Source organism: Phaethon lepturus, unplaced genomic scaffold (assembly GCF_000687285.1).
Source record: "Phaethon lepturus isolate BGI_N335 unplaced genomic scaffold, ASM68728v1 scaffold43476, whole genome shotgun sequence".
Classification (NCBI taxonomy): domain Eukaryota; kingdom Metazoa; phylum Chordata; class Aves; order Phaethontiformes; family Phaethontidae; genus Phaethon; species Phaethon lepturus.
This window is the reverse complement of record NW_010544891.1, coordinates 14,157-34,759: the sequence shown is the minus strand read 5'-3', so window position 1 is coordinate 34,759 and position 20,603 is coordinate 14,157. Positions and strand designations below refer to the sequence as shown.

The 20,603-nt window shown below is 36.8% G+C and overlaps 1 protein-coding gene across 1 annotated transcript in view; it reads left to right on the top strand.

Annotated features, from left to right (window-relative positions):
- Positions 1-20,603, top strand: part of LOC104622132 (AT-rich interactive domain-containing protein 4B-like) — a 63,590-nt gene that overhangs the window by 31,673 nt on the left and 11,314 nt on the right. Inside the window, 5 exon segments of the mRNA XM_010288805.1 lie at positions 791-963; positions 10,782-11,030; positions 17,283-17,367; positions 18,212-18,404; positions 20,499-20,602. Coding sequence (XP_010287107.1) covers positions 791-963; positions 10,782-11,030; positions 17,283-17,367; positions 18,212-18,404; positions 20,499-20,602 — 804 coding nt within the window.

Here is a 20,603-nt window from a genome sequence, read left to right as displayed (position 1 = left end):
CTTTTAAGCCCTCGTAAGTCTTGCTTTTACTTCTCCACTCCAGTGAAACCAGTGAAGCTCTGGAAAGACCTGGGCCATAGGATTTACACAGTGGTCTAATGTAGTTCAGTGCTCCAGAGAGACAAATGTTTATACCTTTTCAAAATCCAGTGTTGACTCAGTGTTTTTAGCAAAGAAGTCCAGTGCGGTAATCTGAAGTACTGCGCTGTGCAGGCTTAGCAGTTTTCTCTGGAAGCAATGTAGCTCCTCAAGTCAGTGTGCCACACAGTGGTAATGCTTCTGCCTGTAAGTGGCAGCCAGCCCTGATCTGTCTGCTGCTATCTATTGGGGGGTGAATACCTGTTGGGCCAGTACTGATATCTCTGCATCCTAGGTGAAAACATACAGAATCACAGAATCACTAGGTTGGAAAGGACCTTCAAGATCATCAAGTCCAACCATTAATCCAGTGCCACCATGTTCCCTAAACCATGTCTTGAAGTGCCACATCCACACGTTTTTTGAACACTACCCTGGGAAGTGTTCATCTTAAAGCTGAACTGCAAAGCAATCCCTGAGAACTGTGTGCCTCTGTCATTGTGACAAAACTAGCTAGGATACTGGCTGCAACTTTGAAGTCGTGTTTAGCTTGAGATTTTTGGAAGAAAAAGCAGTGGAGGTGCTGTAATTTTAGGACAAGCCCTAGACTCTAGATTTTTTTGCTCATATAATTTCAGTGTGCTTTGTCTGCCTTAAATCCTTTGTATTTTTATTTCACCTTTTAAGTTAACTAAAGGGTTTATTATCCTAGGGAAACAAAAAAAATCTGCCAGACTCTGCGCATACTCAGCCTGATCAAGAAAAGGACTTAAACATAATCAAAACTGAAGATGAAACCAAACTAGAAGATAAAGAGGAGGAGAAGATTAAAGAAATGGAAAATCCTACCTTAAATGCAGATGCTGAAGAAAAAGAAAAATCGGGGTAAGTTACTCTGTTTATAATCAGCTTAAGGCATCTGATGTGTGTTCATTAAATTTTACCCTTGTAATTTGAACTTCAAATCAGACACCCCTGTTGTGAATTAGACTCATATCTTCCAGAAGCCTATGTGTTCCTAACTTCGTCATGGTTAGTGCTGCTGAAATTCATGGATCCAATTTAAAAAAACAAAAAACAAAAAACAAAAACAAAACAAAAAAAAAAACCAAAAAAAAACCAAAAAAACAAAAAACAAAAAACAAAACAAAGCAAAAAAACAAAAAAACAAAACACAAAAAACAAAACAAAACAAAATTACATTTTTACAGGGTCCAGGCCTAAATATTTACAAGCCAAACGAGTAAAAGAACATACAAAGCATAGTTGACTATTTGATTTAAGACAAAAATATTGCAGCTATTGCCAGCAGTATTTGTCCAGTTAATTTTGGTACAAATTTGCTGTTTCCAGCTTTTGCTGTTGGGCAATGGTGTGTTATGGTAACATGGGAAAAGGTGGATGTACATTCAGTAACAGCTTTGCCACTGAGTGGGCATGATACTGCCAGGAGTCTCTTGCACAGTCCTTCAGACAGCAGTTTTGGAAGTAAAAGATTGAAGTAATAGGGATGCTCAGGGCCATGTAATCAATGGATGCATGCAGGTGATCTCTCATTTCCCTTATGAAATGGGCAGGTTTTCCTGTTTCAGTGCAAAAAATCTTTCTAAAAAGCATTTTTTGCCAGCCATGCAAAAAATACACAGTTTACCAAAGAATATAGTCCGCACTAATTCCCAGTGTATATTCTTGCAATTAGGACCCTCACACAGTATGATTTCAAGGGGTAAGAACACATGGCCTTTACAGTTCAGATTGAAGGTCACTTTTAATTATAGTATCATGTCTTCAACAAAAACAATAACAGATGCTTAAGGGACATGCTCTTACAAGAGGGAAAGCAGATAGTGACACCTCTTTACACTTTCACAGCAATCTGTATATACAATCTGGGATGTTTATGTTTTTTTATACTTAATACCAGCTATTGCTTGACCACTAATTCCCTAGTTCATTCCAGCAATCTTTGCTATTTAGCAGATCAGCTGTCTTAATCTTGTGTCTAAATATGGTTAACTTGTAATGCTTTTTCTGGCCCATTAAGAGTTGTGACAGAATGGCGTAGTTCAGTATATTGATTTCTGATTCGTTGGTAATAGTTCTTTTTTATTTTAATAAGGATTTTGATTTCCATATAACAGATTCTGGAAGGATCCTTCTGTAAGATGTTTTTGTCTTCCTAAATATTTTCAGTGAGGTTATGTTGGCAATTTGTGTAACTCAGAAATGCGGAATACAGAAAAATCAAGTTTACCTGAACTCAGTTAGAAGAGCCTTTTCTCTATGGATGGGCTTTCATTTGTATCCTATGTGAATTTTTCTTTTAAAAAGGCCAGTGGCTGGAATTTATTACATTGGCCACTGTAAAGGTGAAATAGATGAGTTGTACTGTAACAGGTTTGCTGGGTTTTCAGAGTTATTAAAGACTGATTTTTACAATGCTACTTTCAATATATCTAACTAAATAGATGGAAAACTTTGCACTGCTTAGAGAATAGCAGTTTTTAAAGTTCCCTAAATTTTATATTTTTATGTGTGTGTGTTTGTGATATCACTTTGTGTTTGTTTATATACTTGGAAAGTAGACTGGCTTAATACTTACCATGCTGCTATAGTAAATGGTATAGTAAATTATAAGCTGCATTTGCTTTTCAGTAATCTTTTATTGTGGGGGGGGGTTTAATCCTGATTCCTCTCCATTTGGGATATTTATGACATGAAAAAAAATGTTTTTCATAAATAAAAACCTAAGAAACAACAAAAATCTGTAGAAAATAATTTGCTCTTAATTTTCCCCAATTCATCTGATTGTAATTGAGCGAGTTCTTTTCTCTCTGCTTCTTTTTACTCATACAGTAAAAACTTTTCTAACTATAATTTTGCTATTGTGATTCCTGAAAGATTGTAACGAGTTGCCTAGAATAGAAAGCCGGGCTCTAAAAATAGATGTAGGTGGTGATGTGGTCATTGCTGGGGATATGTATCAAGGAATAATTTAAATTTAGAAAAATGAAACATTTGTAGCAGTTAATAGTCTGTAAGCATTTATATGCGGTACTACAATAGTAGTGCTGCTAGTGTGATTTCTTTTTCTTCCTTTCCTCAGAGATTGATAGGAAGTAGAAAATGCAATTGTATCAGCTTTGCAGAGTTTTTAAAAATGTCACTATCATCCTAAATGCTAAGCAGTATTTGTAGCATTTATAGCCTAAAGATATAAAGGGGTTTTGTGAGCCTGGTACGTTGGTGGTGAAGTTGTACTAGGCATTGTAATCCTCCCACCCCCAAATTTATGGGTTAGAAGTGGCAAAGGTTATACAAAGGGGGGAAACACTGTGGTTTGAGTTCTTTATTGAACAAAATACCAAATGAAAAATGCATTTTTGTAGGTGGAAAACTAATCACCCACACAAAAACCATCCAAGATGTAATCAAAGTAGATCATGATGGACTAAATTTTTGTGAGTGTATTTAAAATGTATTCCTGAAACCTTCTTTAAGCTATGGACCATCTGTCTTTCACAGTCCTAACTAAATAGCCAGACAAATGAAATCTAGTATTATATAAGGCAAACTTGTAGAGTTTGTTCTTTGAGTTTATGTTTGTAGGACTTTGGGCATCTTTGTGTAGAGACACAAGGAACAAAGAGGCCAGGAAAACTTCTGTGTTTCTTGCTTAATTTGTTGGGTGGACTGGATCTAATTCCCAGCTTCCAGATCTGGGGAAGTACTGCTGGATTCCAGGGTGGTTTATTTTCCAGAGGTTTTGTTTCTCTGTGCAATCCCATGTGTCTCAACCCTTTAAGATTGCTACCACTTGAGTCCTATGGTCCCTTCTGCACAGACTTTAACAATATGATGAAGAGAAAGAAAGGTTGAATGTGGTTCTCTTCCTTTCTTCCCCAGAGTGCCTGTTTCTTAGCTGCTTGTGTATCTGAACACTGAGAACAGAGATTCAAAGGCAGCTTGCCCATTATTCCCTACATACTTTTCTTGGGTTTTTTTTCCTGTGGCCAGTGGAAGATGCATGTGCTAGATACAGTCTTGTGCAGCTTCTAGTCATAAATACAGTAAAAAAAGGCCAGTAATATGTTACTTCTCATTGGTCTGTCCCAGAGAGATCTTTAAAAAAATGGCATTGTAAACCTGTCCTTTTCCCTAACATACGAAGAAGTATTCATTCTTAGTCAATGAATAAACAAGGAAGTTTCAAATCCTCCTTATTTTGAAGTTTCTGCTAACTTCATGTTGTAGAAGTAACCGTCATCAAATGTAGCATTGCATAGTTGGTGCACGTTTCCTTTCTAGCATGTAACATCAACTGTTGCAGCTATTGAAAGACTTGAGTCAAAGCCAAAAAATAGAGAACTGGGGGACTTTTTCTACATAATGAACAATGTAGACAATTGAACATGTTCCCAAGAGACTGAGGCCAGGAGCCCAGCGGAATTTTTAAAAGGTGTGGGGTGTTTATTATTAGCTAATAAAATAAAAAATAGGTCTTTAAAAATTTCATAGTGGATACAGTTTGAGAACTGAAGTGTAGGTTAATTGCTAGCTAACCAGTATTAGTAAGATTTTTTTTCCCCAGATGATTAATTCAGCTCCAATGTTTGGTTGTTTGTGGTATTTTTGGTTCCTCCCCCACACCTCCATCCCCCTTGCTCTAAAGCACCTGGGACAGGCCACTGTCAAGAACTTTATATGGAGCTGAAGGATTAAGTGCACAGAATGTGGATAATAGTTTTTGCTTTCCAACAAAAATTCGCATTAGACTTGTATATTGGTAGTACTTGGATTTTTTTAGGTGACCAAGCAAAATTCTTTGAAGTAATCCGTTACAGTACAGAAAGATTGCAAGAGGCTTTGTTCTTGTGTTTTTCTTCTTTTGGCTGAGCTGCTGCCTTAACCCTAATGCCAGGAAGGGCTGCCATCTCTGGATCCTCATCCTGCCCATTCTCACCAGACTGTCGTTTTCAGTACTCACAAATAGTTCTTACTTGGTTATCTGAAACTTCTTGGATTTATTTCTTTTTTTCTTCTTGAAAACTGTCCGCTTTTTAATTTCCTCCAAGGAATGCGTGAACAAATGTTCTTAAAGAATACTTTACAAACCTAAACACTTCTGGCTGTCTCATACTGCTGTTTTAGGTCTTCATGGTATGGTTTTCTGGGAATTGGTACTGTCACATTTTGACAGTATCAAAAGGAGACAATGCTAAACCTCTTTGGCTGATAATCTTGAATGGAGTTAAACCATTAATTCACATGCAAGGGAAAAAGCTTAATCTTAGAGCTGTTACATACATAGTTACATGCAGTAATAGCGTTTCCCCTCCTGTAAGCAGTGGGAGGGAGCTAGCAGTAATAAAAGCAGTAGCTGAGAACTAGGTTAAGATGGGCATTGTTTCACGTGAAGGGTTTTACTAGATTTATTACCCTTGGGGTGGGTGCCTGCTGTGCCTGGGCTGGTGATGGCTTCTACTTGTACAGGAGTTAAATTTTCTGGAAGCACTTGATGGGGATTTCCTAAAAGCAATTTACAAGGGGATTATGTAATAGTCAGAAACTCCACTTCCCATATGGGAGATAACAGATTGTTAGAAGCAATGTTTTCTTCAGTTTCCTCTCTGTTAAAATGACATATCAAATCTTTATGGTAGTGAATCTAAAATGGTAGCAGGAAGGTTAAAATGTTTTGGAGTCAGAGATTTGATACAGAAAGCATATCTTCTAGCTTATGGATTAGTGTTGAGAACTGTGTATTGAGATCGCTTTCTCCAGTCTGATTTAGGTTTATATGGAATTGATTAGCTTGGGAGAAGGGAGAGAAATGCATCGTGTTCATTGCACAGTTGGTGTGAACATCTGCACTGAATCTTAGACTTGCTGTGTATGCAAAAAAATACATTTTTAAGATGCGTAATTGGGTAGTTTCATTTATAGGAACATATTTCTCTGATCTTACTTGTGATGTGTGATCTATTTATGTATTCTAGCTGCCTTTGTTTTGGCAAGGAGGTTTTTGTGTAGTCATTTTTTCAGAAACAGAGTCTAATTGTTTTTTTTTTCTTAATATACAGTGCACACTGATACATGCATATACGTATGGATTGCTTTTGATACAGCAATAAGCTGCTAATGACACAACAATGAACTGTACAGTGGCAGCGTAAATATACCAGTCCTGTGCATGCATCATGTTGAATGGAAAGGAGGTGTCTTTGATGTGAAAAAAGTGGTTCTATCATCACATTTTACATGTCTTACGGTAACTACAGAGGTTATTAACCATGGTAGCTGTCACTGAGACTTATGTTTGTGGGTGAGGCCTTAAACATTCATCAAATACTAGATGTTTTCAATTTGAGCATGAACCAGTGCCATAAAAATGAAAAGTACTGTACTCAGCCAGACTTCTGAACCATCCATTACCCTTTTGAGGAATGTTTCAAAATACTTAAAAAAACACACCCAAAACCCAAACAACTAAACAAACAAGCAAAAAAAAAACCCCACCAAACTTGACTGAATTATTAGAACCAATAACATGAGGTCCTTTTGTTTGTCGTCTTGGTAGCTGCAGAGGAGAACATTGGTTACCTGCTTGCATGGTCAAAGTGTACTACGCTCAGGTGTGATTCAAATCAACTTAGTCCCTTTCCCCTTCCAGAATGATGGACCATAACTGTGCATTGATTCAGATCTTCTGTGTGTGTAGACAGAAGTCCTTGGAGCTTTTATTTTTAGGTTTTCTTTACTTCAGAAGGAGGGTGAATACTGGTGAATTCTTGGGGTTTTTTTATTTTCTTTAATTAAAGAGGAGATTTTAGTGTCATGGCATAAGTACAGGTCTTAATGGTCCCTCTGCCTTAAAACTTACGGGCATCTTAATACAGCTGTGATTGAGAAAGTCAGGGTATGAAGGAGACTCAACAGCTTCCAGCTCTGTATTATGTGAAGTAGAGGTTAAATAATGCTCTAAGATGAGGAAAAGGAGGGAAACAAAACCAGAAGCTAGTTGCTAAACTTGAAGTCTCAATTACACTGGAGTTTATTTCTGCTAGTGGTTCAATTAATTGTAATGACTTAATTGAAGCAATAATTGGAATAATTTTGCTTCCTCAAGTTTTAGAATAACCCCTGAAAAAAATAATCTTGCATTTGCCATCTTACCTACTGTATGTGCCGGTATGGTGTGTCAGGGGAAGCGTATTGAAGTGGGGTTAGGTTTGCTGCAAAACAGGGATCCCTGGAGGCAGATCTAATGCTCCAAATCACCCTGTCTCATAGGTTTCACTCAGGCTTTGTGACAGCACTGTGGTTAGCGCCAGAGATTGTGGGTTGAAAGACATTTGCCGGACATTGCAGTTCCTTTAGTGGTTTAATAGCATGTGCTATTTCATCTGTTAATGACATGCTTGTCCTTATTATGGGCTTGTTGGTGTTAAATCTTTACATTGAGTGAGAATTACTTGCCATATGTATATTTTTGAACACTTGCAGTATTTTTAGCCTTTTAACGATTTCACAATGTCCTTTAGAACTAATGATATGCAATATTTGTATGATCTAAACATTTTAATGGTGTTACTTTATTAACAAATATTTTTGCATTTTAATTCATTAATTTCCTGCTTCTGAAGGTTTATGTTCCCATTCTGTGGGAAACGGGGTGAGGGTATTCTTTAGTCTGCAGTTGTAATTGGAAGTGCTTTTGATACCTTCTGATAAGCTTTCTGGTGGTACTTTGGTTTCTGGAACACAGTTACATTTGTATAGCAGTGTCTCTTGTACAGTGTGCATGCACATCTGCTGCTGCCTTGTTTCATCAGCTGCTGCTTGGGTTGTTCAAAGTGTTGCAGCCCTGTGGCAAGTATTGCTTGGTACTGTTTTTAGGCTGACAATTACAGTCTGCTGTCAAGAGGCTTGTTTTTGGTGTCATCCCCCTGTCCCCAAATGGGATTTTGGCTAAGCAGCATTAAAGGAAATTCAATGTTCTCATGCATACATACATGGACAAATGATGTTATGACTGTGCATGTTGGATGGCTACAGTCACAATTTTCTCTTACAGACCTCTGTTTCATGGCAGTCATGGCTTCTCCTTCATCTGCACTGCCAGGTTTGAGCATTTTATGGCCTTGTAAAACAATAGCTTTTCTTCCTTGCAACCATTAGAATATGCTTCGGGTTTGTTGGGTTTTTTTGTTCCAGGAGCTATAATGAATATGCTGGTTTTTCTGCTCCAAAATGATGTCTGTTCTCTGCGTTTTTTGGTTTCCTAAAATCTCCAGCTTGTGATGACTAACCAAATCACACCTTAGAACACTTTTTAATTGCAGCCATATCTGCATCCATTTTGCTTTTGCTTCCTGACATGCCCTCCACCTATGTACAGTCTGCCTTTCTCACATCTACTTGACCATCTAAGTTACTTAACTTAACAATGAGGGTTTCACACATTTCTTCCAGAGAAGTTCTGGTATTGTCATGGAGTCTTTGTAGAGTATCTGTTGGAATGCCAAGAAAGCCATAGAGTGATGAAGGTGAGAGAGACTCCAAACTTCCTCAGCTTCCAAAGAGCTACTGGCACCATAATTGCCAGTGTCTGGAATCTCTCTCATAGTCATGCTATTCTTTGCAGACAGCATTCAAAGACTGTGCCACTAGTTCTTTGGAAGGGGAAAAAAAAAAATCTGAAAAATTTGGTTCATTACAATTTTGAAAAGTCTTGTTAATGGGAAATCACGAGCTCATTGTGTTCTCGGAGCAGTGGTGGCTCTGCTCCTGATGCCAAATTCTTTTAGCTTTTGGATGATAATAAGTCTTAAGCTGAAATTAGCTAGGAGTTTCGATTTAGTGCGGCAGAGAGTATAATTTAAAAGTATTTAAATTAGTGGTTGGGGCTTTCTGTTGTTAGTTGTGGACTTCTGTTCAGGAATTTTTCATCTGAATCTTTGGGGATCTTTATTTGTGATTTCTTTAGGAAGTGGATTTTGCCATATGATGTGTAGTGGAGGTGAAGTGAGCTTTCAAATCTCATTCATTTATGTTGCACTCTGTTTTTAACTTCATTAACAAAGTAGCCCACTGGAAGTACATACTAAATTGAAATCTTGGCCTTCCAGAACAGAATTGTCTGGTCCATGCCATGTATACCTGAATAAATGTATCTTCTGTTATTTGATTTAGTTAACAATGAAATTAACAACAGAGGGAATTTTTAGCATTTGTCTCATGGTGTATGCATGTATGTATGCATTTATGTATACATATATGCATTTATATATGTATTTATATATTCCTCTGTGTGTGTATATATGTATGTGTGGCAACAGTCATTTCTGAAGTAATTTCATTATATCAGTGTGGTTACGCTACAGCTTAATTTAGCTTATTGTTCTGGATTCTCTTTTGGCAGCTAATTAGATAATACTGCAGTTTTACTTCAACAAAGAAGCATTTGAATAATTAAAATGCTATTTGATCCTTTCACAGAGAGAAAGTAGCTTGGTTTATCTGAGTACTTTCTACTGAAAATTTCATGGAAATATTTATTAATATAGACTTTTGTGTTTGTGAGGTTAAGTTAAATATTGACGTGAATCAGACTTGGAAAGCAGCACTCATCTTTTCTTACCTAGTCTGTAATACATCCAAACATACCTGTTCCACATCTCATCTTTTTAAATTACTAGTGGTCTGTGGTTATTGTGAATTTAGTAAGTAGACCTAATCTGCTCTGTATTGCACAGAATCATGTGAGGACCAAGAGTGTTTTGTAAAATAAATAGTATTTTTGTAAAATAAATAATATTGACAATAATGTTTTGTAAAAGTATTTACGATTAAAAGACATTTTTCCCACCATTAACGTCTGTAATACAGTCTGCCTCTAAGCTAGTTAGAGATAATTTTCAGAACACTGGGCAGTCCATAGCTGCCACTGACTGAGACTCGCAAGATTTGTGGGTACTTAGTGCTTCTGAAAATAGGTCCAAATACCTAAAAATGTATTTAAAATTACCTTACTTTTGAAAACAGTGAACACCTGCTTGTGTATTTATATGATAATTAAGTGCAAGTTTGACTTATATTTAGAACACTTCGCATAATTGGCAAGGAGTGACAAGTTCATAAACTAGCAGAAGATGCTTGACTTGCTGTATAGTCTTGCATAAGATTTTGGGATTTTTTTTGCCTAAAATCTGGTTTTGGTTGCAGTCACTTCAAGGTGTTCAGATAAAGGTGGTTTATTATAATGAAGCAAGGATCTTTTGGGGAAGCAAGTTTCAAGAAGCACTTGTAAAACTTGTAGGTTGAAAAATGGAAATTAAGGAACTTGCTGTATATTGAGAAGGATGAGTTTGAACTGAAAAAAATATATTTAAACAAAGGGACTGCATGAAAGAATGATATAAAGTTAGGGGTTTGGGCAACTTCTGCTCATATAGATTTTGATGGATTATTTTTTTTCTTTTAGTCAAGTCATTTTTGCACCTTACAGTCACTGGATTTTGTGTGTATTGCTATATCCTATTTTGCTCCTATTACTCGGCTGTAGTGCAGTTTCTCATATTTGGAGCCTGCTGTTTCCCAGTCTCTAATGCATCCACAATATTTATCAATATATGTGGTTTGGAACTGAAAAGCTTATGAAGTATCTCATATTAACTCTACAATTTTTTAAACCTTTCAAGAGATGACACGAATAAGGAAGAAGATGAAGATGAAGAAGAAGCAGAGGAGGAGGAAGAGGAGGATGAGGAGGAAGAAGACAACAATAACAATGAGGAAGAAGAGTTTGAATGCTATCCACCAGGCATGAAAGTCCAAGTGCGGTATGGAAGAGGGAAAAATCAAAAAATGTATGAAGCTAGTATTAAAGATTCTGACATCGAAGGTGGAGAAGTCCTTTACTTGGTGCACTACTGTGGATGGAACGTGAGGTAACTTGAGTTTTAGTTAGTGATTACTTCTTGAATTACTTCTAAAATACACTTGTGTATTTTAAAAACTAAATGAATAGACATCTGGAGTCCTAAACTTTCAGTATTGATGTTCTGTGAAGGTCATTGTACTGTATGAAACTAATAGATTTTTAACACTATATTAATGCAGTACTTTAGTTACTTAGAGAATCATCTTAACATGACTTGTTCAAAGAAGGCTTCCTTCATTCCTCATCTTATTTTTAGATCTCTCCATACAACAAGTGACAGCTCACTCTTTCACAAATTCGTCCTCTGGCTCTCTTAAGCCAATTTTGTCTCATACAATATTTGAATAGTGCACTTAGCTGCGTCTGTATACACACTCTTCTCAACAAAGCAGAGAGTACACTAGCAGTATGGTATTTAACAAGAGAAGTACAAGATTCTTAGTGGCAAATTAGCGTGCAGCAAATAATTGCATTTAATTCAGATCCGATTTCCACCCCTCCCCAACCCTCCTTCCCCTGTGGTTGCCTCAAGCTTCGCAACAATACTTTACTTAGACTAGTGGCTTCTTATGCTTTTCTGAATATATGCAGGACTATATGTTTTTTATTGTCTTTAATGTAGCATTAATAGAAATATGTTGAAGTATTGATATATTTTTGCCTTTTCAGACCACTGTTTTGCCATTTAAAACTTGAAGCAACTTTGAAAACAGTAGAGAAAACTAAAGCATCTGAGTGGCTTTTAAGCCAATTACCAAGTCTCTTGCTTTTTTCCTCAGTTTCAGCATATCTGCTCATTGTCCTTAGCTGTCATCTTTTAAACTTTATTACTGTGTTTAGAGATCTTTAAAAAAAAACAAGTCTGAGGCAAATCTGCTGTACTTTTTATTTATTTATTTTTCCTCTTCTGGAAAATCTGAGGCTCTCGTGACCTTCTTCGGAAATCTGGACTTCGATTACCATCCTACCTCAGGCCAAGGGGGCAGCATAAATCTCATTTATTCAGTGCTAGCAATATTGGCTAGCAAACGTCACAATTACAGAAGCATAATACTTCTCTCCCTACCTTGAATATACCTCTTTACATCTGGGCCTGGTGATTTCCAGGATCACCTAAGCTACTACTGAGGAGGAACGTCTTGATATTGCTGGTTTTGATATCGATCTTTTGTAGAATTTTGATCTACGTATATATTGACCTACAGGAATACAATCTTTCACATAAACTGTCTTCAGGCAACATTTGTTAGCATAGTGGGCTCTGAAGTCAAGGCACTGGGGGAAATGCAGCCTGCTGAAAGTGGGATTTGGAATGTGACTAGCATTCCAGTCATTACTGGGGAGGACTTGCCTTAGGAGCATAAGGTGCTGAAATGTGCATCCTACTTGCTGAGGATTCCTGTCTGCCATTCAAAAAGGTTTCTTGCTTTTAAACTCTTGTTTTGGAATTCATATGTAAACACAGAAGTAATTTTCCTTTTTGAGTAAATATTATGCTGTTATACATGCTATGAGGTGAGATGATCAGAGTTATTTGAGCAGTACTACTTAAAATCTGAAGAAATGAGAAATCAAAGATGAGCCTTCACCTTGGAGATCCCAGCACCCTGGTACTTAAAGGAGAAATTAAGATTCTGTTTTTTGAACTCTGCATTTTAAACAAATGTGCTGATTGCTATCAGAGACATTATTTCTGTAACTAGGATATACTTGATAAGAAAAGCATTTTTAGTAAACTTGCACTCATTTGAGAGGTGAGGGGAGTTGCATCTAAAGACTTTTATCTTTTAGTATTGTGAAGACAAGTCTTCTATGATGTAATAACTTGATTTGGCTTTTAGTCAGTCACAACCTGGAAAAATAACTGCTTTACTTGAATAGGTAGCAGTGCCCTCCTCTCTTACTCATTGTAGTTACATTCCTTAGTTTTAGTGTTCAGCAAGGACAAGTACTGTAACATTAGGTCATGGGATGTATTGAACTGAGATTTTTCTAATCATCGGGGATTGTTTAATTCTGTCATTTTCCTACCCCTTAAAGTTGACTTTCCGGTTTCCCTTTTTGGTCAGTATGCTATTTAATGGCCTGTTCTTTAAACCCTTAAGTCTGAGCAGGAATCCTAAATAACTACTAATGTTTCTCATCACAAGGTAACCTCAGTACCTGTCTAGGATTCAGAATAATTGTGTGTGTGTGTGTGTGTAACTTTTTTAAAAAACAGTAAATAGAAAATATAGAAATGGAATTTAGCTTAACAGCATTGTGCAGCTGCACTACTTTATGCTAAAGGATCTTGTGCTTAGCTTCTGAGGTTCAGGTGATGTGTGTTTCTGATAAAGGTAAAGAATTGTAGTGTTCAGTGTAGCCTGACTTGTAGTGAAAGGGAATGGTCAAAATCTCTACCTTGTTAGAGAAAATTGTTTAAATTATCAGATTAACCAGAAAAAACTTATGAGAGATACTGTATTTTTTCTAACAGGCCAGTCATGTTCTGAATTATGTGTGCTTTATATGGAATTAAAACTTCACTGGGGTGTACAGTACCAGTTCCTTCTGTCACAATTTTAATGTTTGGCTGCCAGTACAAAGAAAAGTTCATTGTATAAGTGTTCGACGTGAATTTCCTCTGCAGCATGTTCCCAGTAATTAAAGACAGAGAGTGCATAGTCAAAAATAGTTTAGGTTGTTTTAACCTGTGTGTCATATGGTACAGTATTGCAAGACATGTTATTCTTTAATGTTTCAAGTGTTTAAAACTAAGACTAAATATTTTCAACATTTCTTTCTTTCCTTCACAAATCTGAATGTGAAAGTGACAATTTCTGTCTCGGTTTGTTGAAGCGTTAACAGTATATAAATTTTGTACTGAACAGTCAACCTCTGAAATTAAGGGAACACCTGTAGCCAAATTCCATGTTCTTGAGAGTAGTGTATGTCAGGGGGGTGGGGCGGGGTGATGACAATTATTAAAAAAAAAATAAAATCAGAGTCCTCATCTAATATTCCAGTATTTGGTTGTAAGACTAAATCTCCGCCTTTCTTTGATTCTTCCTTGTTAGCAGATACAGACTGTATACTGGAACTTTTCAGTGAATTTGCCAAGACATGTTAGTTCCTTGAGGTCACTTGCCTTTCTGAGGGAGTGATACTTTTGCTAGTATAAACCTAGAGGCTGGAAAAGTACACTTTCTTCCTTGTTTCCCCTCTAGTACTTCTGTGGAGGATTGACTATGCAATCTCTAAGAATGTGCTGTGGTTTATTATAGCTTGCAGTCAGTACATATGGACGTAATAGAATTAGTACATACTCTAATGCAAAGTGCCAATTATTTTTTCTGCTATGTAGCTATTCATTTCATTCTTCCTTTTTTCCTTCCTTCCTGTTCAAATCCACCTTTCTGGCAGACATTCCTTTTAACCAGTAAGGCGGAAAAGCTTCTCTCCTTACTGGCTCATCTTTGTCTTCATTTTGGTAAGACAAAGGAAATGTTTTTTCTGAAGCCATGCCAGGTTTTCATATGAAACCTTATTTAAAAAATAAGGAAATAATAGTTTCTTATTAAATCCCTCCTCTTGGTTCTTGCAAACAAGTCTGTGCAAACTCTTTTAGGAACACCTTCCCATCTTACCTCCTTCTTCTCCACACCCAGCTGCTCACTGAGGTGTGGAAGATGGCACTGCAGTAAAACAACCCAGGTCTTCTGGAAGCAGAAGTACTTCTTGTAATGAGAGCTGAAGAACTTCTTTCATAATGTTTGTGGATTTCTTTTGTTTTGTGAACAAGCTGTCTAAAGCAAGATTAATGATGAAGTAAGTTTTCCTATTTTAGTAAGGTGCAGTTCTATAAAGAAGGGCTCTAGTCTGAGTCACACACACTGTTCTGATGCAGCCTGGCATCTGATGTGCTGTACAGCTTTCAGGGTGCTTCTCTGTCATGGAGCAGAGGAGAATATAATTTAGAGTCAGGTTGTCAGCTGTGGCTTGGGATGGATCCCTTTTGCAGGGTCCAGTTGTCACAGGTTTAGGCAAACCACATGCATCTGATGTGTGAGTAGAGAAAGGAGCTTGTGCCATGCCAAGGTGTGAAGTGTGGGCATCCAGTTCCCTGGAGAAGATTCAAGACTTCCATGATGCTGGGCCTGCTGGCAGGGTCTGACTGCTGTTCCAGGTGCAGTCAGGAGTAGAGCAGGACATGCTGTGGCTGGGAACTGGGGCTGTCACACACAGATTTTCAATTTGTGCTCCTTGAGATGAGGAGTTGTGACCACTGCTTCTAATATGTAACATGTAAGAACCTGTGGTATCTACATATATTCTTTTAAGATTCTGCATTTCCTCTCTCCTTTGCTTCAGTATGCCCCCTAGTCTATCAGCTGTCGCCCCAACAGGCACTTCAGTTACCATGAACCATGGACAGTATGTGCAGTGCACAGACTTTGCATAGGGTGAAGATTGTTTTCTTATTGGAAATGCATAGAATGAGTGAATACAAATTCTGTGTTATAGCAACGTGGTTGAGGCAGAAAGGACACTGTCAGAATGATTGTGTTTCACCGTGTATATGTCCAGTCATAGTGCTGTTTTCCTGCATGCATTTAGACCTAATGAAATACTGTTATGTTTATGTGGGTTGCAAAGTCCATTTGGCAGTCTAGTTAGCAGTATTCCTTCTGGAAAGCATATCTTTGACTTCAGGAAAGATTACTTCAAATAGGGTTTCCCACAGTCTCATTGAACATGTGAGTTTTTCCATACTGGAAAGTACTCTGCAGAGTTGTATTTCAGTTTTGGAGAGAAATCTGAGCCTATTCACTTACATGTCACCTGCTAATAGTACAATTACAGCTGTATCTGCAGCAGTATAGGTAATCTTGGTATGTTGTAGTCTGTGCGGTCTGCCGACAGATTTTGTGATTTTTATTGTCACATGGAGGGGAAAAAAAACCAAGAAATCGGTTTGGAAAACTATTTTTCAGAGACTACTACTACTTCCCCCCACCCCCGCTGTATTATTATGTGAAATTTAAGTTAATAAAATACAGTATTTAGCTTCTGGAATCCCTTGCATGGATCTTAACTGAGACTATACGGGAAAACAAGTTGGAAACTTGCATATTTTTCTCTAAACCTTTTTAGTTTATATGTCAATATTGTAGATATAATTGGCAGTAGTTGCAAAGAAGCTGAATTAGGACTGTATCAGCAGTCGTCGTATATATCAAAATGGTGGTCAAGTAAGCCCATCTGGAAAGCCAGCATGGTCATGAGTGTGCTAGTTCTCTGGGTATATGTGGTTTGGTTTTTTGGGGTTTTCTTGGTTGTTAAAGTTGGTTTCTTCCCCTCTGTTTTCACATTTACCTAGGGGCATCAGTATTTGCATGGCTGTGCATCGAGGCAAAAGTTGATACATACTAATTTTTAACTGACCTATTCATTTCTTATTCAAATGGTTCTTGAATTCACAGTTGAAGTAGGACAGCAGATTATGCTTATTGGGGGAAAAAATTGTTTGAATTGGTTTTTAAGGTTTTTCAGAAATACACAATGAAACTGGCAAGTACAGTACCATAGTTACAGTATATTCTTACTAAGAATGTATTTCTCTGGTCTTGGATTTGTGTTTAACAGGCCCAGCCTTGGATAAGACGACACCTGTTGTTAATATCTTGGTGCTATGTAGTATGTTTTTGTCTAGTATCGTTCTGATATGAAATGGAAACCTTTAACTGAAAACAAATTGAAACATGTTAGTGTTAAGTTAGTGACTCAAAAGTTAGTGACTCCTAAGTGTTAGTCACTCCAAATATCACTTTGCAGATACTCAGGCTCAAAAGAGTTAATTTTTGTTAACTGGTCACATTTCATGTAGTTGTAAGAATTTATTTTATTGTTAAGGTTTTACAGTATATATATGAAGTATACATCTTGGAGATCCATACAGAATTACCATTCTGTTTGTTTGTTTTACCTGTATACATGGATTTCCTGCTGTTCAGTGTAGACAGGAAGAATACCAGTTTTCACTCTTACCCATCAGTGTAAGAAAACTCAATTCTTCATATGCTGGGACATACAGAATGAAACCTTAGCTGAAATCTCACATACAGAAAAGTACACAAATAGCTTCTTGATTCAAATTCCAATTCAGTTTTTGTATGACTAACAATTTTCTTTTTCCTCCATTAATTTCTCTTATGATGTTGTGATTATCTGCTTAAAACCATAAATGTGTACTTTTTTTTTTTTTTTTTGCTTTTAGGTATGATGAATGGATAAAGGCAGACAAGATAGTGAGACCAGCTGATAAAAATGTTCCAAAAATTAAGCATCGAAAGAAAATAAAGGTAGTTTCTCTTCCTTTTCTCTCTTGTTCCCCTGTCCCTTCGTAACTTTTTAATTGGCCGACAAATGCTTGACAGTAAAAGCAACTTCCTAGCCTCTTAAAAACAGAAACTTTTTTTCATCAAGGTTTTGTTTTTTCACTTGGGGTGGGGAGGGGAAGCTTCTCTTTCCTCCTTTCCTATTTTTAAAAAATGAAATTTATGTTTGCATTTATAGAAAACAAGTGAGAAGGATCCATTTTATCATCAGTGGTGGGAGCCAACTCTGGGGTGTGAAATTTGGGAGCTCCCCCTGCTGATTCTGGAGAGCAAACCTATGACTAGTCCATGTGTATGTGACTTATCATTTTATTTCACAGCATTTCTTTCAAAATTCATTCTTTTAAAACAGGTATTGAGGCTTAGGTTATGATGTATTCCTTGGACAGTAGGATGCAAGAAAGCTCTTCCCCCTTGCACAGATGTCAGCCCTCCTCCCCCCTGCCCCCAGCACGGTGGTGCCTCCGGAACCTGAGTTTTGTTCTAGAGCTCCCTGCCCTTGTGATAGAGCAGGGCGTTACAGCCCTGCCCTGCCAGTGCTGAGCCTGGCGTCCTGGGGTGATGCTGCTCCTAGAGTGCTGGCTGTGTAGGCTTTCCCATTTGTTCCTGTCTTCGGTATAAATGTGTCTGCATGGGCTGTAGAAAGGTATTTGCAATCTTTTAAACAAAGAGGAAAGCTTTCCTTTACAGGTTGAATGTTTAAGATAAGCTAAATAAGATAAATGTTTAACTGTAAGCATTGCTTAATTGTAATTTGTTAGGATGTATGCTCGAATTAAAAGAGTTTTTAATCTTTTCTTTCACACAGAATAAAACTGACAAAGAGAAGGAAGAGAAGTATTCTCCTAAAAACTGTAAATTGCGACGCTTGTCAAAACCACCCTTTCACACCAGCACATCACCAGAGACTGGGTCCAAACTTGACAGCACTGAAGCCAAAAATACTGACCAAGCTCCAGTTAAATCAATAGAAATTACTTCTATCATTAATGGGCTACAAGGTATTGTACTTAAACGTTTTCTAATTCTGTAAATGGCCTTTAAACAGTAGTAAATGACAGTGTAGAACAACTGATGCAACTGTACACTCGAGTCTAGCTAATTATAAGATCATTTTCAGAAATAACCCTTGAACAAAAGCAGTATTCAGAGTGTCTGATAACAGGTATTGTGGATTCAGTGTATGTTAACTGTCTTCAGAACTACAACCTTTTTTTTGCCATCGTTTTTTATTTGATACACAGCAAAGCATTTTTGCTTCCTATGTTACTTCTAAATTTTTAATTTTTGATTTTATGCAACTTTTAAGACCCATGTTTTTTGTTTTTTGTCTTGAAAAACGGAATTGATAAAGCTAGGCTTCCTATCAGCATGTCTGTTGTTCCTAACATTGTTTTCCCGTTCCCACACATTTACAGCAGCATTATAATAACTAGTTGCTTCTTTTCATCCTTAGTTTAGTGCACGCCTCCAGAAAAAGAAACCATATATGATGTAGGTAGTTTGGGTAAGCACTAATTTTTGTGAAAGTTGTATGAATTTAATAATCTTTCAGACATTTGAATTTGTATGACATTGGCCACTGGGTTCCAAATTTGTAGGTAGAATAACAGTCAACATAATCTCTTAAGCTTCATTTCCTTAGGAAATGAGAGACAAAAAAGCAATTAGTAGTGATGATAATGACACTGTTATTAGTGCTATAATTAATCTGTAATTAAATTCTGATTACAAAAGCACAATTTGACATACATCCTCTAATATTTTGGAAAGCTAAATGTTTTCCACATTACGTAATTAATTTCCAGAAATGCTTTTAATTCTATGCAATTTTCTTATAATTTAAGTCCACATAGATTCATGCCGGAGATGAACTTTTTTTTCCTGTTACTTGCATTTTTTTGTTTTTAAGTGTGAAAAGCTCTAATGTTTTACTATTTCTTTTTCCTCCAATTTTAGAGCTGCTTGCTCAAAACTTTTTACAGGCTCTTTTTCATAAACTGGAATGATTAATGCTATTGTATTGAACTTTCCTTTGAAGGGCACAGCAAAGTAAATAAGAGGAAACCTTGATGGACCTGATTTTTGTTGGGTTTTTTTTTAAATGTGGTGTTCTTGGCTTTTATTTCAAATGGCAAATTTTGATACCCCTTATAATAGTAGTGCAGTTTTGATCTTCTAAGGGATGAGAAAGACAAGTGTTAGAAGTCCATTTTAAGTGATGGAGTTCTTGGAACTGTAGGCCAAAATGTCTACCATAAATGTTTAATTAGAAGAAAGCAAACAACACTGAAAGGGTTGTGTAAAACTTGCTTTCAAATTGAGTAGAATTTAAGATCCTGCCTATCTTAAAAAAAAAATAAGCCAAGAAAAACACCTGAGGCAACATATCTCCTGCACCTGGGTTGGGGCCTTGTTGATTCCTTCTCCATTATATCTTTGTTACTCTTTTCTCAGTTTCTTTTTTTCTGACCTTGAATTTTCTTACTGTTGTCCTACACTCTTATTGTTCATATATTTCTCCAAGTGCCTTTCGTTACTGCTTTCACTTTTTCCAGGCTGGTCATCAGGGTGGTTTGTTAGAGATTATCCAGTGTCTTTGTTGTTCTGTCCTTTTAGACTGTGGATTCTCCAGGGAAAATACTGTCTCTGTTCTGGGCTTTGGAAAAAGGATAGATAATGGTAGTATTTATAACCACAAGAAATATTTAAAGTTTTTATGTTAAGCACATACTTCAATTTCTGGTTTGGTTAATTATGTGGAAGTTTGTGTTTTATGGATTGATGCACGCTGCGCTTTATCCACCTCTTCAAAAATTCCTGGAGATGTACTGTATAATACAGAATTTTCTTAGTTCCTAATCTAGTCATTACATCTTCTAATAGAACAGGAAATAAATCTTTGAAGTTTTCAGGAGGTACCATTTAAAACATACAGTACTAGAGATACCTTTAGCATGTGTTCATATCTGTACAGTTTTCTTCTTTGTTTTAAGAATTCTTTGTAACCAGAATCAAGACAAACTTTTCTTGTTTTGTTTTGTTGTGTTTTTTTTGTTTTGCTTTGTTTTGTTTTTTAATTTATTTTTAATTAGCATCTGAAAGTTCTGATGATAGTGAGCAGGAAGATGACCAAAGTGCCCCGAATGTACATGCTGATGGCAAAGAGGAATCTCAACATGCAGCTGTAAGCCAAGATA